Raw genomic sequence first — 16,474 nt, 5'->3', positions numbered from 1 at the left:
CGATTGGAAGCTAGCGCGGGCTGTTGCCTCTTAGCCAACTGCGGCGTAATGGCTTGTAAATACACTTGTAAATACCTTTTCGTCGGTGTCTTCCCACGTAACATATCTGGTGGAGGTGGACGTACCCTGTACCTCGTCACGCAGCTTCGCAGTGGACGGTACGTCGAGCCTTCCTTCATGGCTCCCGGCGACGACAACTCAACACCGCCGGCTCCGACACCTGCTGCCACTTCGACGACCTACATCACTCTCCCCGCCCCCCGTGATCCTGGCGTATTCTCGGCAAAAGATGGGGAAGACGTCGAAGACTGGATCAGCCTGTACGAACACGTCAGCCGCAATAACCGGTGGTACCCTACTATCATGCTTGCCAACGTAGTCTTTTACCTCGGTGGCACACCTCGAGTTTGGTATCGGACGCACGAAGATGAGCTCACCAGTTGGGATTCGCTTAAGCAAAAGCTCCGAGACTGGTTCGGCAACCCCTACGGTCACGAACTTGCCGTGCAGAAAGCGCTTTCCGGTCGTGTGCAGACGTTAACGGAGCCCTACGTCACTGACATTCAGGACGTCTTGGCTCTGTGCCGCAAAGTTGACGCACACATGACTGAGTCCGACAAGGTCTCCCACATCCTCAAAGGCATTGCCGATGATGCCTTCAACTTGCTCGTATTTAACAACGTGGCGACGGTGGATGCCGTTATGAAAGAGTGCCGCCGTCTGGAACTCGCTAAAAGCCGACGTATCGACCAACAGTTTGCCCGTCTACCCAACACCCCAGCGACATTTTCCTGTGCCGACGCTCCTTGTCCCAAGAACACTGGCGATGTTACCAGGATTGTCCGGCGTGCGATCGAGGCCGCCTATCCGGTTGCCTTCGACTCCAGCCCCTCCAATGCATCTGCAGTCACTGTTTCCCTGATCCAGGCAGTTGTCCGCCAGGAGTTCGCCAACATGGGTATTCACATCATCTGCTCGGCCCATCGCCCTGATACCCACCCGGCTTCTTCGATTCCGCCCCGTCCCGCACCTTCTTACCCACCACCTTTCCGCAACCCCTCTGAATGGCACACTGCAGACGACAAGCCAATTTGTTTTCTCTGCCATCGAATTGGGCACATTTCTCGGCACTGTCGCAGTCGCTGGAGTTCCCCGAACCAGTCTACATATACTGCCTACTCTCGCCCACCAGGTGGCCTTTCTCGTCCCTATGCTGCCCGCTCAGATAATGCCGCCACCAATTCTCCTGCGCTGAACCGCCCCTATTCTCGTTCGCCTTCGCCCCAACGACGACAATCTCGCTCCCCCCAGCCCCGTCGCTCCTATTCGCCGACTCCCTTCGGACGCCACTGCCAGCCGGAAAACTAGACGATGCAGCGCCTCGAGGTGACGCTGCATTTCTCCCTACGCCGCCCAATCCTCTCCTGACGTTGCCCACTCATCTGAACCTTCTTGTCGTGCAAGTCGACGGTGTTCCTGTATCTGCTCTCATAGACACTGGGGCGCATTTGTCGGTAATAAGCGCTGACCTTCGTAACCGGCTGACAAAAATAATCACGCCCGCCACGACGCCTGTTGTCCGTGTAGCCGATGGCGGAACAGCCCCTGTAATGGGTATGTGTGCCGCCCGCGTCTCCTTCGCCGATCGCTCCACTACCGTGCTATTCACAGTCATCGCTCGCTGTCCCCACGACATCATCCTCGGCTTAGACTTCCTCTCCGCACATTCTGCTCTCATCGATTGCTCCGCCAGTACTCTCCGCCGCGACCTGCCTGTCCTGGATCCCGCTGAACACCCTACTCGCCTCAGTTCCGTCGACTTCGTTCGCTTGCCACCTTCGTCACTGACTTACGTTGACTTCGTGTCATCCCGACCAGTCCCCGACGGTCACTACATCGCGGCTCCTATGCAAGACGTCCTCCTTAAACACGGGATCACAGTACCTCATGCAGTTTTATCTGTCACGGCGAATTGCGTCTGCCTGCCAGTGGTCAATTTCGGCTTGACGACACAAGTGCTGCCACGCGGGATGTCTCTGGCCCAACTTTGCTCATTCGAGGATCACTCTGTAGCATCGATTTCAGTAGACGACAATTCAGCCGATCCTCCTCTACCATCGCAGTCGGCAACTTGTACCATCGCCAACTTACAGAAAATGATCGCACCCGACATGCCGTCCGAGCACGCTCGTGCGCTCTACCGCGTTCTCATTTCCTACCAAGATATTGTTTACTTTAATGATCGTCCTTTGGCCCAAACAACAGCTGTTAAACATCGCATTAATAACGGCGCAGTACTGGCACAACGCCAGCGTGGCCACGACCGTGTTATCGCTTACGCCAGCAGGCTCCTCTCGCCCGCGCAGCGCAACTTTTCCATCACTGAGCGTGAGTGTCTGGCCCTAGTTTGGGCGGTTGCGAAGTTCCGCCCCTACTTATATGGCCGACCATTTTCCGTTGTCAGAGACCCTCACGCGCTTTGCTGGTTATGCCCATTGAAAGACCCTACAGGAAGACTTGGTCGCTGGGCCTTACGCCTCCAAGAATATTCGTTCTCTGTCACCTACAAATCTGGCCGACTACACAAAAACGCTGACTGCCTGTCTCGCTACCCGGTAGACGAGCCTGACGACTCCGACAGTAGTACCGCCGACGGTATTTTCTCTGTGTCTGCCTTCGCTAACATCGCCGATGAGCAGTACCGATACCTATCGCTGCGAGTACTCATCGATCGTCTGCGCTCTACACCCACCGACGCATCCGTTCGCCGATATGTCCTCCAGGACGGCATTCTGTACCGAAGGAACTTCCTCCCTGATGGCCCTGATCTTCTTCTTGTCGTGCCAAAACATCTACGACAGACTCTGCTCATTGAGATGCATGACGCACCCACTGCAGGACATCTTGGAGTAACCCGCACGTAAGACCGCGTCCGCCGTCGCTTCTATTGGCCTGGTCTTGCTCGCTCCGTCCGACGCTATGTTGCTGCCTGTGATCCCTGCCAGCGTCGGAAAACACCTCAGGTGCTACCTTCCGGTCATCTCCAGCCGATCACCGTCCCTGTGGAACCGTTCTTTCGTGTTGAATTAGACCTCCTCGGTCCCTTTCTCACGTCATCCTCTGGGAACAAATGGGTAGCCGTCGCAACTGATTACGCCACCCGATACGCTATCACGCGGGCTCTCCCTACCAGTTGCGCCACTGACGTCGCGGACTTTCTCTTTCGTGACATTATCTTAGTGCATGGCGCCCCGCGACAGCTGCTCACTGACCATGGTCGTAACTTCCTCTCGAAAGTTATCGCCCACATTGTGCTTTCCTGCTCTATTCAACACAAGCTGACTACCTCATACCATCCTCAAACCAATGGCCTGACAGAGCGGTTAAGCCGTACTCTTACCGACATGCTGTCCAAGTACGTTTCGAAGGACCACCACGACTGGGACGTTGCCCTTCCTTACGTCACATTTGCTTATAATTCTTCCCGGCACGACACCGCCGGATTTTCTCCATTTTATCTACTCTACGGTCGCGAACCGACCTTGCCCCTTGACACGGTACTTCCTCCTGCTGCGACCTCAACAACCGAGTATGCGCGCGACGCCATCGCCCTCGCCGACCATGCACGCCAGCTTGCCCATGCTCGACTGACGAACTCGCAAACCACGCAGCAGCGTCAGTACAACGCCCGCCATCGTGACGTACAGCTTTCGCCTGGTGCACTCGTGCTCCTGTGGTCGCTCTCTCGTCACGTCGGACTTTCAGAAAAGCTCCTTTCGCGGTACACAGGGCCCTACCGCGTGCTGCGCCAGGTGACGCCTATGACGTACGAAATTGCTCCTGTGAGCTCATACTCGTCATCTACTCTGGCATCTAGTGATGTCATGCACGTCAGTAGGCTCAAGACCTACTACACAGCTTCAGAGTCCGGCCTTTTGCTTCAGAGTCGGGCCTTTAGTCGCTCCGCGACAGCGCTTTTGCCGCCGGGGGTAGTGCTACGGGATAGTATTTCCAATGACGAAGAGCCGAGCAGTAAGAAGACGACGACGACGCTTGGAAGATAGCGCGGGCTGTTGCCTCTTAGCCAACTGCGGCGTATTGCCTTGTAAATATACTTGTAAATAGCTTTGCGTCGGTGTCTTCCTACGTAACAATATTAAGCCTACTGAGGACAACCGCATTTTTATTCAACGTACAAATTGCTGCAACAAAAACGTTGGTGAGAAGGCCGGAACAATGAAAAAAATGCAGCATTACAGGATGCTTTGCTACGAGCCATAAGAAATACGCTTCTCCTCGCAAACAATGCTATTCTTTGTTGAAACAAAGTTTTTTCGGCGAATGGTTATGCACCCACTGCTTCCTGCGCAAGCCGTCACGCTTCCCTTGTGGTATCATAAAAACGGCATAACCATCTTCAGGCTTCTTGCTGCAGTTACATGTGCAACAGCATCGCATAGCGCTAGCACAAAGAGCAGGAAACACAGCGTACAAGGTTCATTACGCTGAGATAAAGCGCCGAGCCAGCCGAGCTGACGAGAAAAATGGCGCGAACGCAAAAGAAAAACACAAGGAAAACGCAAGTGCCGCGCGTTTCGAAGGACGACAGCAGGGAGACCAATCGTCGTGAAGAAAAACGGGGGCAGAACTGGTTGCCGTGGGGGGGGGGGGGGGGGGGACGCACAAGGGGTGAGGAGGTCACGCGGCAGCGGCAGAGTTCAAACAGTGGCGCTGCTTTCAAATTATCAAGGGACTTTAGGAAAGCCCGCCTTCGTACATAGCGTTCGCCGCGAGAGTTTACTGTCACTCATTGCGGTTACATACGCTGCAGTTGCCGGGAAGCGTGAGAAGCAGTCAGGAGCCTTCGAATGCTATCGCGTTCCGCTCTTAAAGGGAAGCTTAGGCGTCGTCAATTTTTTTCTTCACACGCTTTCGCAATACCATCGTCCGGTTTCAGCCTGACGCTTCCCATGGACCCACTTCTTCGCATTCCTCCTCGCGCCTTTCAGCCACCTCGGCGGTCCACATTCGCTTTGATTTTCCGCTCTGCTCGTTGCCTGGCTTACGCCATCACCGAAGCTTGCCGCAGGTATGGGCGCCAAAGAGCTGCACTAACCCTCAAAGATATAAATCTATTTTTCTTTGGAAATTACTGCTAAAAGCGCGTTTTCATTTTTGTGTTCAAAGGTTACGAGATTTTATTTCAGGATATCTGATCACCCTTCAACCTGATTTAGGTGATCATATGTTTCACCTATTATTCATCCTACACCATTTTCAGAAACACAATGAAAGAAAGATCTTATTGGCCAAAAGAACCCGCCTTCTACGCAGCTAACTGTTGAGACTGCTGTGCAATTTAACTAAGCTCATGACTATAAGAATGCTTGCTCTAGTTTAATTGAGAATAGACGTAAGTATGAAATGGCTACCGGCAAAAGCAGATTGATTGGAGATCATACTAGACACAATCTTAAAATGGGTGTAGTGCATATTCGCAACGGCAGACACTACCACAGCACAATGCACTGGTTTATATGGACGCAATTAGCCCCGACAACGACCTAGAGGGGCGCTGCGAGTGCTGCGAGCGTGACGTCACAGCACGGATTCGCGCCTGTCGTCTGCTGCAGCTCGGGCAGTGTTCTGCAGTGTTTCCGTTTGTTCGCTCTCGTTCCCAATGATTGTATATATATGACGGGTCTCTCAAATATATATTTTACGATACCGTCGTTCGCGAAAATGAAATCAAGGAACCTATTTCCTAGACGAAAATACATTTCTCGAAGGCAACGCTATAGTGCCACCCGAGGGAGCTCGACCAGCTCATTGCGGGTTTTTCATGCGCGGATCTACATTTTCCAGCGGTTCTTCACGTGAACAATAAAAGCATAGACGCAAAAGCACAGCACAAAAGTATCTAGTTAAGATTCCATAGCCACCATGGTGCAATATCCCATCATCATCTCCCATCTAACCTCCCACCATATTCTGGAGGTGACAGCACGTCTTAAATGCAGCCGCGCTGGGAGCACACAATGTTTCTGCAGCCAGTATCTGAATCGGAATTTGTTACAACGTACACGAGTTTAAAAAACAGCACAGCCACAGATAAGATGGATCTGCAGATAAAACCGGTAAAATTCGTTATTGACCTGATCGCACATTGCTTAACGCATATAATTATCAATTGTCTTTCATGTGCGGTATTTCCTCGTAAAATGCAACGTGCAAAAAGTACAGCAATCTACGAAAAATGTGTTCTATTCTACCAGTCTTCTCATAAGATCTTAAAAAAAATAATTTTAACGCGTTTAATTTCATTTACTGATCGGTACAACTTGCTAACTGGCTCGCAGTACGGCTTCAGGAAAGATAAATCTACAGAGCTGGCATTGCTCATGCAAAAAGAAATAATACTTGAAATGTTTGAAAGTCAGAGCTTGGTCCTTGGTATCTTTCTAGATTTCACAAAAGCATTCGATCATATTAATTACTACATACTTGTGAAAAAAATTGAGAACTATGGCATTCGAGGAAAAGCTCTGTCACTCATTTCATTATACCTACAGAATCGGTCACACTTCGACATGATTAATGGTCACTCTCCTTTAGTCAAACCAGTTAATTTAGGTGTTCCACAGGGAAGCATTTTGGGTCGTTTTCTCTTTGTTCTTTACATTAACGATATTGTTAGCTTTGATCATATTGCCAAGTATATATTGTACGCTGATGATACTAGCCTATTTTTCACCGGCTCGGATGTCGCATGCTTATCTTATCACGCAAATGAAGCACTTCAACGCATTCACTTGTGGGCTACAAATAATAAATTGAAGCTAAACATTAGTAAAACCAAAGGAGTTTTATTTCATCTGCGAAAGACGTTCTGCAAAATCCCACGACTATTGCGAAACGATTTCGAAATAGAAGTTGTAGAAAGTTTCAAAACCGTTGGCATGATTTTATCCAATAATTACCTAACGTCAATAATTACCTCACATCAATTACCTAACGAAAAAAACTGTCCAGAGTAATCGGCCTCATGCGTTGACATTGCTTTACGTTCCCCCTTTCTATTAACAATATTTGGTACAATGCTCTATTTTCTTCTACGCTAAACTATGGTTCGTTAGTTTGGAGAACAACAACTAAAGAAAATATAACGAAACTTCTATCACTTCAGAAGCGTGCAATAAGCCTTGTTCTCCCTACCTAAGTCACACACAGGACATGTTTAACAAGCTTATGCTTGTAAACGTACAATCTCTATACAATTTCAGGCTACTTCGACAACATAAACTGGAAACAAGCATGAAAAACAACCTTCTGAAATCACTAGCGAAGTTTCAAAAAAATTCCCCTGCATACCACACGCTATCCCGAAACATGGAAAATTGATAGATGCCGTACGACCTACGGTAAGCAAATGTTAAAGTACACGTTACCGACCTTGTTAAATGAGTTGGCCAAAAATGGCACGGATTTAGAATTTATCTCTTTCAATCAGGTACCTAACATATATGTATAACTCTACATTGTTCCATTTTTGTTGAAACGCTACTTGTATTTTCCGTACTTTTTTTCTCGTTTTCTGATCCAATGAATTTCCCTCGATGTTTCTGTACATTCATGCATTGGTTCATGATTCATTTATTATCTTCGTTATGCATATATTTGCCTGTTGTTTTCATTGTTTTGTATTTTCTGTAGTTCTTCAATTTTCTGCAAGTTGATTTTTTCCTGTGCTTTTGTATGGAATTGTTGCCACTGTATGCCATGCTATAGTGCACAGACCCAGTCAAGCTTTTTCAGGCTTTTTGTCCGTGCTCCAAACATCTGACAGATGTTGAATAAAGCTGAATTGAATTGAATTAAATATGCGCGTCACAACTAAACGCTGACTATAAATGACTTCTATACATTTATCTTGATTTTAACCCGCTAAAGCATGTTTGCTCCCGACGAATACTTCATGGTATAGTATCAAAATTTTCTATTTCTTTGCAGGAACCCTTGGTAGTACCACGAACACTTAACTCCCTCTGCAGTTTAGATTTGGCCAGCACCACTTGCGTTTTTAACTGGTTCTCAAAATTAGGCCGTTCCTCACCGGTTAAATTTGGGTGGCGGTAACTTGAAGCAAAGTTGATTGAGGTTTACAGCTGTTCGCAGCACACAGAAAGGAATGTACCAATAGTTATTCCCTTTCCGTGCTACACGTTCAACTCACTTGAGCAGTTTACTGGTGCTTCTTGCTTGAGAAACAGACATGGTGAATCTGTTTGGAGAATTGACACAGGCTGCTCCGGTCAAATATTTGAGTGAAATATGCCTTTGGGATGGTTCGCTGCATCCAGCAAGAAGCCAAAGGCCCATTCATTAGTAGTGTTGTACATATTGAAGATATCATGGTTCCCCAGTGGAGGTGAAATTGTCGTGTGAGACTTGTGGTGTCTTTATTAAGAGGCGGATACGCAAGGTTTTCGTTTATGCACTTACCAAGCAAATAGTTTTCAGTCACAACGCAGGATCGAGACATGTTGAAGCAGAATGTGTTTGCATTTTCCATTTCAACGCAGCCTAAGCTGCGCTGTAGTGCCTCGACTATGCTATAGGCATTGTAATTGGAGCTGTGAAGAGCTAGTTCATGGTTTAAATTCGAGGTTGTAATGAACTGCTGGGTTTCGCGAACAATGCGCGCCTCGTTGCTGGAGGGGTGTGCCATATCGTCGATAAAAGATACTGAGGGTCACTATGACACATTTCATTGCTTGCATTTCATTGCTTCGCGATCTTAAACGCAAAATTTTCTTTCATATGCTTGCTGTTATGGTATTCGCAAAGTATATATATACTATACACAATGCGCCGTCGTGTTAACAGCCAATGCGTTTCAGGGTGCCTATTTCAGAGAACGGTGAAAGTCGCACCAAACCTTTTCACACAAAATGCGCGCCTATCTCTTCCATTTAGCTCTTTATACAGTTGCCACATTTGATTAAAACAACTCACCAGAGTGATAAGAAGTATGATGAAAGCTTCGCTCGGCAGTGTCCTTCTAACACGGTTTTATAATGTTGACACCAAATATCAAGGTATTTCTTCCATGTAAAATGCTGTCTCTCATACTTAAGTAGTAAGGAAATGTTAAGTGTTTAGAGGAGCACCATAAATAACATTGCGTGTTGAACTTGCAGACGTTATTTTTAAGCAAACTTTATGAACAAACAGGGTGCATACATGCATTGCAAGACCAGTAGACCTCCTCAGCGCTACATAGCTTGTGATATCCAAGTCGCAAATTTTCATGACTCACGCGGTTTCGAAGAAGAAACTGCGGTCCACGTATGGCAACAGAAATAATCCTAAATAACCTTCTGTAAGTATGGCTCAATCCGCCAATACCCCAAGCACGCACCAAGAAAACAAGCGCGCGCGGCAGCCGAGTGAGCGGGAGCGAGCGGCGTCCTGGCCGTCACGTCACTCGCGAGAGGGCGCCACTCCGAATTCTCGCCGCTGATAGTTCCCGGTCACAGAAAAGCCTCGTTGCAAGTCTCCTCTCGGCCAAACAGCCATCCGCGGCGCGCTCGACGCTGCCGCCACGCCGGACGCGCCGTGGAAGTCACGGACCACTGGCGTTGAGAAGATAACAGTAAAATCCGACTCAGCACCAAACGACCACAATAAAGTGCATCGTGCCCTGTATCTGGAGCTTGAACGTGGCTATTGCAAATGACAAATAAAACGTAAGCATGCTATAAGTTACAGCTTGTGTCATATTGTGAACAAATATTATGAAGAACACGCAAGCACTATTTGTTGTTACTTGTTTGGGCAGGTTATGGCCTTTGTAATGCGGTCTTGTCTGGCTGTCTGGACGATCTCGTTTCCTTCTGGGAACGCTGCCTACATGTTCTCGTTCTATTCTCGTCTTGAGTGCCGGGATAACGGTTCAAGACTTTGGCTCAATGTCTCTTCATGTACCCTGACAACGAGAACCCAAATTAAGCACTTGATGTCTAAAACTGCTGTCTTATTTCCCCAAATATAACCCCCATGCTTATTGCAAGTTTCCCCAGCATCTCTCATGCCTACACGGCCGACCACGCAAGGTGATAATTAAAAATAAATCTTGCCAGAAATTCCCAATATAAGCGAATAAAATTCTGTATAATCTGCTGGTGAGCAAGCGAAATGGCATACTCTGCTGATGTGCTTATAACTATGTAACGCTAAAATAGCAGGTAACGCGATTTCTGTACCTGCTATCACAATTTCGTCGAAGCTCCTTGCAGCGTTATTGCCAGCTGGTACCCTTAGCATTCCGGGAACGATTACAACTTACCGCTATTTCCGTCTGCGGAAAATTGAGTAAACCGTTTGTCAACAGCATCGTGGTTTCTGAACGCACGAACAAAGAGGTAATCATGCCGTTTCAATAGCTGATTACGCAGCGCTTATGAAGCTCCCAGCGTAAGCGCTTGAGAAAAGTACAGTGGAAGCGCACAATTGGGGACTAGCATAATTCTTTCTGTTCACACAACCATACCGACTTTTTCGAGCATTACGCTACCTTTTTGTCGTAGGAACAACACACACAGTTGAAGTGCGTTCGGCTAGGCGGGGGTGTCTTATTGCTCATCTGAGGTATCCACGGTGCACGCACGCCCCGTGGCTGTAGTGCCATAAGGTCACCAAAGAGCTGCCCACAGCGAAGCCAATTCATAGCACCGTTTTGCTTTCGGTCCCTGGGCATGAACGTTGTGCGCTAACATGTGGACATTCTTGATGAACCGCAGCTTGCAAGCCACGCCGCGCGCGGTGCATACGCAAGTTTCAGTCGAGCGGACAGCAGATGTCAAGCTGAAGACACATAAACTTTTCTGTCCGGGTGCTGACAAAGGCTGACAGCTTTCCGCATAGCTCTAATATTCACGTGGAGGTGCAACACCTATAACGCCACTGCCCGTGGGAGGGAGAGAGAAGCTCGGTGGGGAAGGCAAGGAGGTTGAACGGAAGAGACTCTGGTTTGCTACCCTGCACTGGAGTAAGGCTATGAGCGAGCAGATAAAGGAAAGGAACAAGAGACAAAAAAAAACGGAGGAGACGTGGAATGTCCTTGCGAACTAGTCTAACAGGCCGCTCGAATGCAAAATCTTCAAGAGTACCTTGAACGAATTGGGGTGTTACAACTGTATAGGCCTCCGTTACAGGACTGTAAGCTCCGAAAGTGGTCGGTCGTCAAGGCGGGCCAGCGCGTTCGCTGCTGAATGCCTGTGTGCGCTGGGACAACCGCAAAGAACGTGTTCAATACCATCCTCGCTGTGGCTGCCAGCGCTCCCCATTACGATCGCATTCTTATTGACCAAATGTATGCCATGGTGCTGTTTAATGCATCGCAGCAGCAGTTATCTCGGGTGTTCCGTGGCACCAATTTGGCGCTTCTGCGTATTTTTAGAACACTGGCCGGTGATCTAGGGCGCACCGCTAAACCTTGCTAACGCCTTCAATGTTTCACTTTCTGTGAGCAACTGCCAATTTTAGGCGATATTTATTTCACTAAAGCCTCTCGCCATTGTAGTCGTTAATAATTGTTCGACCAAAACCACTCGCACACTCTTTCATGGAAGGTATGTCATAATGGGAAAGACACGCGGTGGGAATTAATGCCAGATACTTGTCCTGCTTACTTTCTGTCAGCGACGTCTTGGCTAAAACAATGGACGCTCCAGCTAGGATGCAGCCATACATTGCTAATAGATTTTCCACTCCGTTATCCAGGTGAATACAGATCCGGTCGCCTGGAAGCACGCCATGCTGTCGGAAACCCACGGCGTAGCGTTCCATGCCAGCCAGCATCTCAGCACGTGTGAGGCTGACGACGTCGTTAACCTGCAAGTATTCACAGGACGTAATAAGTCGCTTCTGCGAACATTAGCGCAATCGACGCTCGGGAAAATCCGGGCGTTCAGCGATTTGTTTCAAAGCGAATAGTTTTCTTTAGCTCTTTTAGTCGTTTCTGTGGCGGTAGCTAATACTCGGGATTTTACCGCCGATTCAAAGTGCCCATGCTCTCACACAACCAATTTGCTGGCGCATTCGTCAGCCAATGCTGAGCATTACATTACGTTTAGCAATGCAGTGCAAAGCAATATAATATCTTAAGTGTGTTTAAGTGCATGTAAATGCCAGCCGTACCCCTAGAAAAACGGCGTTTCCTCAAATGAAGCCGCCAATGCAATGAGTGTTGAGTTGTCTCAACACCTATTTTTTTTATTGGGTGTAACGCCTGCCAATACACTCATTGCCAAAAAGTCATGCATACGTGTGTTACTAAATGCTGCACCTTGCTAACCCAGTGATGACAATAATTAGGTTTAATGGCACCCTCTTGGGGCGTTGAAAAATAGTAACCTAACCTGCTTGATTCAATCATGTTTTACTACATCTGCCACAATCTAGCATACTGACCATGATCACTTTTCTATTTAAAGCCTGTTTCGCTATATTGTGTCGTCACCCATGTTTACATCGAATCCCTGTCTATAAATGTTTTCTGTGCTTTTGTTTACTAAAAATTGAACTTCGAGTGCTGACCAAGTAATCATTCCATCTTTGCATCCCAACAATATTGAAATGAGGACACTCCCTGCGGGTTTCGCTGGATGAATGTCTTGGCAGTACGTTATGATTTGCTGAGTCGTTTCTCAACTTTTCTTTCAGCGAACACCTATTGTCACCAGAGGGAACGGCAAAGCAGTCAGATCGGAGGGGACGGCCCTTTACTTTTTTGACAGGAGACAGAAACCCCACCGAATGTCGTCTTTATCGACTACCGCTAAGACGGAGTTATATCCGCTTCCAAGAAAGAAGGGCATGATGCCAATGCTTATGCACTGCAGTACAGTAAAGAGGTTAGCCAGAAAAGCTGCAGTGATGATCTAAACGGTAGAATGCTAGGTACAAGTACACGGGAACACTACAAAGTTGGAGCATCGATATCAAGATGAAGTGGTAGGGTTTCCTCCTGGCAGCATGAACGTCGTCAGAGAACAATGGCCTACCGGAATGGTGGAACGTTTTTGTTAGTAGAACTTTGTAGTTGACTTCGTTTAGGTAACCAACACTGTAAGGTCCAAAGTAGCGGCGTAATAATTTTTCGGTGTGCCCTCGTTGACGAATAAATTTATAAACCCACACCAGGTCGGCGATGTCGTATGGGATGGCTCTATGGAAAATGCTGTATCGACGAGCATCATGATGTTGCTGAGGCAAAATACGGAACGGCACGAGCGGCCGTGCGTCTTGGACACGTTACACAAAGAGATCGGTAGCTGACGTGGTGACGGGTATGCAGCCCATGGAGTGTTGTGGTGTCGTCGGGGCGGTCAGCCAGGTGAAAAGTAGTAAAACCGGTTGTTTCGCCGAGCACAGCTTTGTGGGCAAATGTGGCATATAAATGAACTTCCTACTACTTTTTGGGATCGTTGGTGATGTATATGGTAAGGATATGAGCAATTTAATTGTTTAGTTGTTCAGTAGAACCATTTGTGCGGGGGTGCATGCAGTGGCAGTTCCGCGGTAAGTACCACTGAGTTGTGGGTCTGCTAGGAGAAGCTGTTTTGTGAACGCAGTGCTACAATCTGCGATAACGACAGCCGGAGCATGGTCGCGAAGCTTGATAATTTTTCAATAAAAGTCAGCCACATAAGAAGTAGTAGCTCTCTGGATGACTTCCGAGAGCTACTGTTTCAACGGTGGCTCCAAAGAAGTCATTAGCCTAATAATAGTATGTTCTCAGAACTGCCTAATCAGCCGTTCCTAGTTTCCAAGCCAGCCTTACATGAGAGAACAGGAATGAATGCCCCGTAAATATGACCAAGTACCTTCCGTGGCTGATGATAGCGGTGCACTTTCTGAAGAAGAAATGTTGCGCTCCGTTTTCAAGAAGCTTCGTTTATTTTATTATATAGTTATTTTCATGCCTGAGATGCAGGGTTCTCACTTTGCATTGATCACTATCTCTTTGAAGGTCTATATAATTGTGACCTCGCTGCTGTTTCTGTATTATTTTGTTTAGGAAAAGTGGTGGTTCCCATTTCATTCTCTGAACTACAATATGCTCACCTTTTTCTACAAGGAAATTGATGCACCCAGCAAGCCTTGCATGCTAAATGCGACATCAAAAAATTAGGCTGGGAGGCCGAGACAACATGGGTGCTGCTTCATCTTCTTGCTCTCATTACTGGCCATGGGACTGATGACATTGGTGTCGCAATGTGGAAATTATATCTCAAACTGAGGAATACAACTGGCATAATATGTGCGCGCACTGTAACAGAGCAAAAGGCAGGATACCTGGCTGTCCTTGTAGAGGAGTACTTCGAAGACAGATGCAAGTTTTTCCCGTAGGAGACAAAAACAAAGAATTCCTCCATGCTTCACACTTTTCAAGATTGCAGCTAAACTTTGGTCCACCAATAATGGTGCGTTTGCTTTCTTTCAAAAGTAAATGTGCTTGCCTCAAGAACTGTGTGCAACTAGCGAAAAACTCTAAAGCCATAACGAAAGCTTTTGCTGAGAAGCATTGGTTATTGGTAACATTTCTTCACTCAAAGCAATTTTTGGTCTACACATAAGCCGCAACACTGATACACCATATTTCTACAGGGACTGCGCCCCAGGTGTCCAGATATGTGTAACGCACCTCGACTTCAATGAGAACAATTGTGCTGGATTTCCGTCCGTGTGTGTAAGGCACAACGTACTGTGTTTAAGATTTTGAGCCAGTTCTTTCAGCAAGCTTTCGTGAATTATATTGTTGCTGAGAGGCTATTCATTGCGAAGTTTTTTTCCACATTGCATATTTCAAACTGTGTGAGCCAAGTTTCTATTTATTAGAGCAAATGGATAAACTTGCTGACTCATTTACACTTCCATCATATGCAGTTGGGACGTGCAGTTCCCAAACAGTATGGAATATGTGCAGCTCGATCTGGTAGGTGCACTTTCGAGTTCGAAGGATGACGGCATCTGTTTAACCATGTTAAACTTTGTTACATTGCTGTAAAATACTGCGCCGACCTTGTCGTTCTAACGGAAGACAACCTACGTGATTTGATCCGCCCTATCCAAAGAAGCAGACTTATTGCTCACTTCTAGAAACGTAAGATTTCCATCTCTTCAGACGGTGCAGAAAATAAATTATGAATTTTTTCACAACTACCCTTCGGTATATTAGTGATTTTCAGGGTTCATTTGTATTCAGTGTCATCTTTGTGTACATGGTAATGTTGATAACCTAACGAACGTCCATTAGCATAATGATGCATGAGCTAACGTGATAAATTTTTACTAGAATAATAAGATGTGGGTCTATCAAGAATGTGTAGTGCAAGTAATGGAATAATGTTCTTGTAGAACGGGTAATTTTACTGTCATGCCTTTTCAAGGAATTTTACAGATGCGAAGACACTTTCATCCCTTACTTGCCTTCAGCGTGGCCGACATAGGTGGTCGGGTGGTCATATCAGTGTGTTCAATGATTACCCAGAAATGGTTAAATATATTTTAGTTACTCTTAGTAAGGACATGTTTTAATGGCAGTAAAGTACGTGGGCACTGAGATAGGCATAGAACATTAAGGTAATTTTAAAAGTGCAATCTCTTTTGCAGGTATTTGTCGACAAAATTCACAATTTGATCACAAAACTAGGCCATTAGAGAGTGTCCCGAGCAGTGCCAATGTAATACCAACCACCTGGTTGGTTTCTTTAGGTCAATCACTTCACCGCCGGTGTATGCCTCGTATATCGCCAAGCCTGTCGGTAGGCGACCGATCGTCACTTGCGTGGTGGTACGAAATGCTAGAGTGGGTGATTCCGCAGGCAACCGAAATGAGGTGTTGTGTATCACGATCATAGTAAGGACAGTGCGTCCCTCTCTGTTTCTGCGACCTATTTTGGAATGGGATCTAGGAAGTAGATTTTTTTACTAATATCTGAACGAGGATCACATTTCTTTTAATCAAGAAAAGGGCCTTAGCATCCTACAGTGCCCCGAGGGTTTACGATAATTGCAACACGTGCCCTAAACGCAGGGTTAGAAAAGCCAAGTACTCATTTTTTGTCAATTACCAAATGCCAATTTGCTTATGACAAAGACAATTGGGGACAAAGACAACTGATGGATAAATAATCTTTGCATCACCTAGGTCGTAATAAAAATTTCTTTCATTAAAAAAACGCTGACAACCTGCGACAGTTATATCATATCTCTGAACTCGCTCTCTGTACCTGACGTCAGGCATCAGCGTCGACATTGGCCTGGTCAATCTGTGCATCAATGCTGCATCCCCGTAGCGCAATAGTGAAAGCGAGGTAGGTCTCGTAAGGCACGCACGTGTCTTTGATCGGCTGACGGCAGACGAAAAGCAACCGACATTGGGCGCTAGCGCCAAACCTTGCTTATA

General features: G+C 47.0%; 1 protein-coding gene across 1 annotated transcript in view; it reads right to left on the bottom strand.

Moving 5' to 3' along the window:
- Positions 1-16,474, bottom strand: part of LOC126530658 (uncharacterized) — a 50,044-nt gene that overhangs the window by 11,297 nt on the left and 22,273 nt on the right. The window contains exon 3 of the mRNA XM_072287672.1: positions 11,694-11,895. Within this exon, the coding sequence (XP_072143773.1) occupies positions 11,694-11,895 (202 nt within the window). The remainder of the gene's footprint in view (positions 1-11,693; positions 11,896-16,474) is intronic.

Source organism: Dermacentor andersoni, chromosome 4 (assembly GCF_023375885.2).
Source record: "Dermacentor andersoni chromosome 4, qqDerAnde1_hic_scaffold, whole genome shotgun sequence".
Lineage (NCBI taxonomy): Eukaryota > Metazoa > Arthropoda > Arachnida > Ixodida > Ixodidae > Dermacentor > Dermacentor andersoni.
The sequence above is the reverse complement of the archived record's forward strand: the minus strand, read 5'-3'. Positions and strand labels throughout refer to the sequence as shown.